This window comes from Marmota flaviventris, chromosome 7 (assembly GCF_047511675.1).
Source record: "Marmota flaviventris isolate mMarFla1 chromosome 7, mMarFla1.hap1, whole genome shotgun sequence".
NCBI classification, from domain to species: Eukaryota; Metazoa; Chordata; class Mammalia; order Rodentia; family Sciuridae; genus Marmota; species Marmota flaviventris.
This window is the reverse complement of record NC_092504.1, coordinates 141,121,110-141,124,467: the sequence shown is the minus strand read 5'-3', so window position 1 is coordinate 141,124,467 and position 3,358 is coordinate 141,121,110. Positions and strand designations below refer to the sequence as shown.

At 58.8% G+C, this 3,358-nt stretch overlaps 1 protein-coding gene across 1 annotated transcript; it reads right to left on the bottom strand.

The window, feature by feature from the left end:
* Positions 1-1,368: 1,368 nt before the first annotated feature.
* LOC139706380 (sperm motility kinase-like) lies at positions 1,369-2,451 on the bottom strand. The gene has a single exon (XM_071614030.1). It carries the CDS (start codon positions 2,449-2,451, stop codon positions 1,369-1,371), a length of 1,083 nt encoding a protein of 360 aa, XP_071470131.1.
* Positions 2,452-3,358: the final 907 nt, after the last annotated feature.

The window sequence follows — 3,358 nt, the reverse complement described above, 5'->3', positions numbered from 1 at the left end:
TCGGTCAAACAACAGAACAAGCAGCAGCCCCTAAGCCGCTCTGGGGGAGGGCAGCCGCTCCACCCCTGCTGCCCTCGTGGCCTGCGACATGGGGCGTCTTTGTGCCATCTGGGTGTCTCCGCAGGATGAACTCGGGCTCATGGCTCCTCCTGTCCATGATTCCCTATGAAAGTGGCGACCGGGCACCATCAGTGTCAGGTCACGCACAAGGTCCGCCTTTCTGCCCTGGGCAGCTCAGGGTCTTGTCCCGTTGGAACAGTTTGGGTCACATGTTGCTGTTGGGGGACCTCAGTAGGTCTCTGAAGTCAGCAGTCCCTTACACATTTATGCTAGGACATTACTACCTGCTCTTCCAAGGCTGCAAGGAGGAGGCCAGAGAATGCAGTATCTGATCACTGATGGAGCACAAGTTCATCATGAGATTTTTGAGAAATGGAAACGGAATAAGAAGTTATTGAAAAGCATCTCTCCCCCTAGAGTCATTGGCGAAAGAGCACGGGAGAGCAGGGAAGCGGTTGGTGTCCTAGGAGAGCCCCTAATGTCTGCTCCAGGTGGGGCGCAGGGGCCCACTGATGTCCATGTGTCTTCAGGTGGCCTCCTGCCTGAGGAATCTGGGAGGCAGTGGCCAGAGCACGTTGCACTTCTTCCTCCAACAGCTGGCCCTGTGCCATCCATCTTGGGACACAGAGAAGGGAAGGAGCCAGGTGGACCTAACCCTCGCAGCACCCTGCAAATGTGGAAGTGCTAATTTGTCCTTTTAAAATGACACCAATCAAAGCACATGTGAAATCACAGGTGGCACTGCCCCCCTTGGCTCCACAGATGTCCTGGCTGTTGCCATCCACTGAGTGGAGTCACGTGTCCGTAAGTCGAGTGGTGGTGTGTGCCCTCCTCAAGTGGGAGCAAATCAGTTCTGGCATCCGGGACTTGTCCTGGGGGCCTGCACAGCAATACAGCCAGGGGACACAGGTGGTCATCCTCCTGGCCACTCCTCTCCAGCCCCTGTTGGTGTCATGGGTAGAGCCAGGGGACTGGTACCAGCGAAGCTTGCTCAGTGGAACAGGAGCTTGGTTCCAATGTCAGGGGCTGGGAGAACAGGCTCTCCAGCCTTCAGCACTGCCACTTGGCCAGCAGCTGGGCGGAGGGGCCACAGGCTGGGAATTGGCTGCTGGCAAGCAGGCTGCACAGGAAAATGGCAGACAGGTTGGGTCTCCCACTGGCCCTCTGCTGTGATGTCTGTGATCCTTCTGTGGCTGCCCGTGTAGGACAAAAGGGGCCAGGAGCAAAGAGCAGGTTGCTGGCACCCCTCCTTGGGCCCAGAGTCCAGTTGGAGGGGTTGGAGGGCCACGGGTAAGGCCCTGCCTCCAGCTACCCAAGCTTCAGCTGGACCTTGCAGCCCGCCCCCCGGGTTTTCTGGCAGTGCAGCAGGAGGTAGGTGGCCATGGCCTCATCGAATTGGCCCATCGCCACTGACAGCCAGGTCTCCTGCAGCCCGTAGCCCAGGTCCAGCATGGCCAGCAGGATGGAGATGTCCGGGCGCTTGGGGAGCAGCTCGGCGGGAGGACTCGGGCAGCGTTCCCCATCCTGGCTCAGCCACGGGTGCCCCAGGATCTGCTGGAGCGTGGGCCTGTGCGCGGGCTCCAGGGTCAGCATCCAGGACACCAGGCTCTGCGCCTCGTCGGACAGGTGGAACGGGAGGTGGTACCTGGCCTGCAGCACCTGCTCCTTGGCCTCCGCATAGCTGGCCCCGGTGAACGGGACGCTGCCCGTGAGCATGAGGATCAGGAGGACACCCAGGCTCCAGACGTCCACCGCGGGGCCGTCGTAGGGCTCTCGCCGGTGCAGCTCCGGGGCCCAGTAGGCCACGGTGCCGCAGAGCAGGCCCAGCTTCTCTCCGGCCCTGAACCTGCAGGCCAGGCCGAAGTCGCACAGCTTGGCGCAGCCCGCGGCATCCAGCAGCACGTTGTCCGCCTTCACGTCCCGGTGCGCGATGCCCTGCGCGTGGCAGTAGCCCACGGCGCTGGCCACCTGCCCGAACAGCATGCGGGCCTCGTCCTCCCACAGGCCCACGACCTCCGGGATGTGCTGGCCCAGCTGGCCCCCAGCCATGTCCTCCATCACCACGTAGGCAGTGCCGGGGGTCTCCACGTTCTCCAGCAGCTGCACCACGTGCGGGTGCTCCAAGCCCTTCATGATGTCCAGCTCCGACAAGACCCAGGACAAGGTGGCCCCCGCCCCCTTCCGCAGGACTTTCACGGCCACCTTCGTCCCCGTCAGGATGTGTCGGGCCAGGAAGACCTTGGCAAAGCTGCCCTGCCCGACGACCCCCAGGGGCTCATAGCGGCCCGTGAGGGCTTCCTCCAAGGAGGAGCTGGCCGCGAGGTCCCGACACTCCCTCCGCACCACACTACGCTCACTGCTCTCTATAGACATCATGAACCCCACGCCCATTAAGCCCGCTGGCTAAAAACAAACACAACAAAGCAAAGAACACAAGCAAAACTAACACAACGAAGCCCAACAGAAAGCCCCAAATCAAAGAACCAACCCGAATCTGCAAGAAAACCACCAAAAAAACACAACAAACAAAGCAAAGAACACAAGCAAAACTAACACAACGAAGCCCAACAGAAAGCCCCAAATCAAAGAACCAACCCGAATCTGCAAGAAAACCACCAAAAAAACACAACAAACAAAGCAAAGAACACAAGCAAAACTAACACAACGAAGCCCAACAAAAGAGCCCCAAATCAAAGAACCAACCCGAATCTGCAAGCAAACCACGAAATCACCAACCACCAAACGCGCTAACTACGGGAGTCCCACAGGTCACTGCCTAGAGCTCCCTGTGCTTGAGGACAAGGTCCCAGCCTCGTCCTGGTCTTATATCCCCACTGGCTCAAGGGCCTCAGATTTGCTCTTGGTGAGATCACAGCAAGGAGTGGTCCACTCGTGCCCAGGTGGTGCCCACAGTGGTGTCTCCCCGTCAGGCCTCCAGGACTTTTGCCACATTCCGAATTCAGAGAAGTAGGCTCTGCAGAACGTGGTTGCTCAGTGCCATATGGACACTTGCAATTTAAGCCTATATGAGGCTCCAGCAGCTTTTGATTTGCGAGTACAAAAATGTATCGCCTTTGCCTTGGAGAGACCCCATCCTTGTCCTCCAAGCTCTTCAACGCCTGTCCTTCCAACCTGGATTGATCTGTGTCACAAGCATGGTAGCACTTCACTCACATCACGACACTGGACCAAAATGCTCTGCTGCCCGGGAGTCGTGGCCACATCCCAATGTCTGTGGGGTGAGAGGTAGGGTCGCCCTCATCGTTGCCCCACAAGGTCCTATGACGTACCTCAAAAG

Excerpts from the sequence above, each read along its gene's own strand:
- LOC139706380 (XM_071614030.1), bottom strand. The coding sequence starts at position 2,451 with ATGGGCGTGGGGTTCATGATGTCTATAGAGAGCAGTGAGCGTAGTGTG.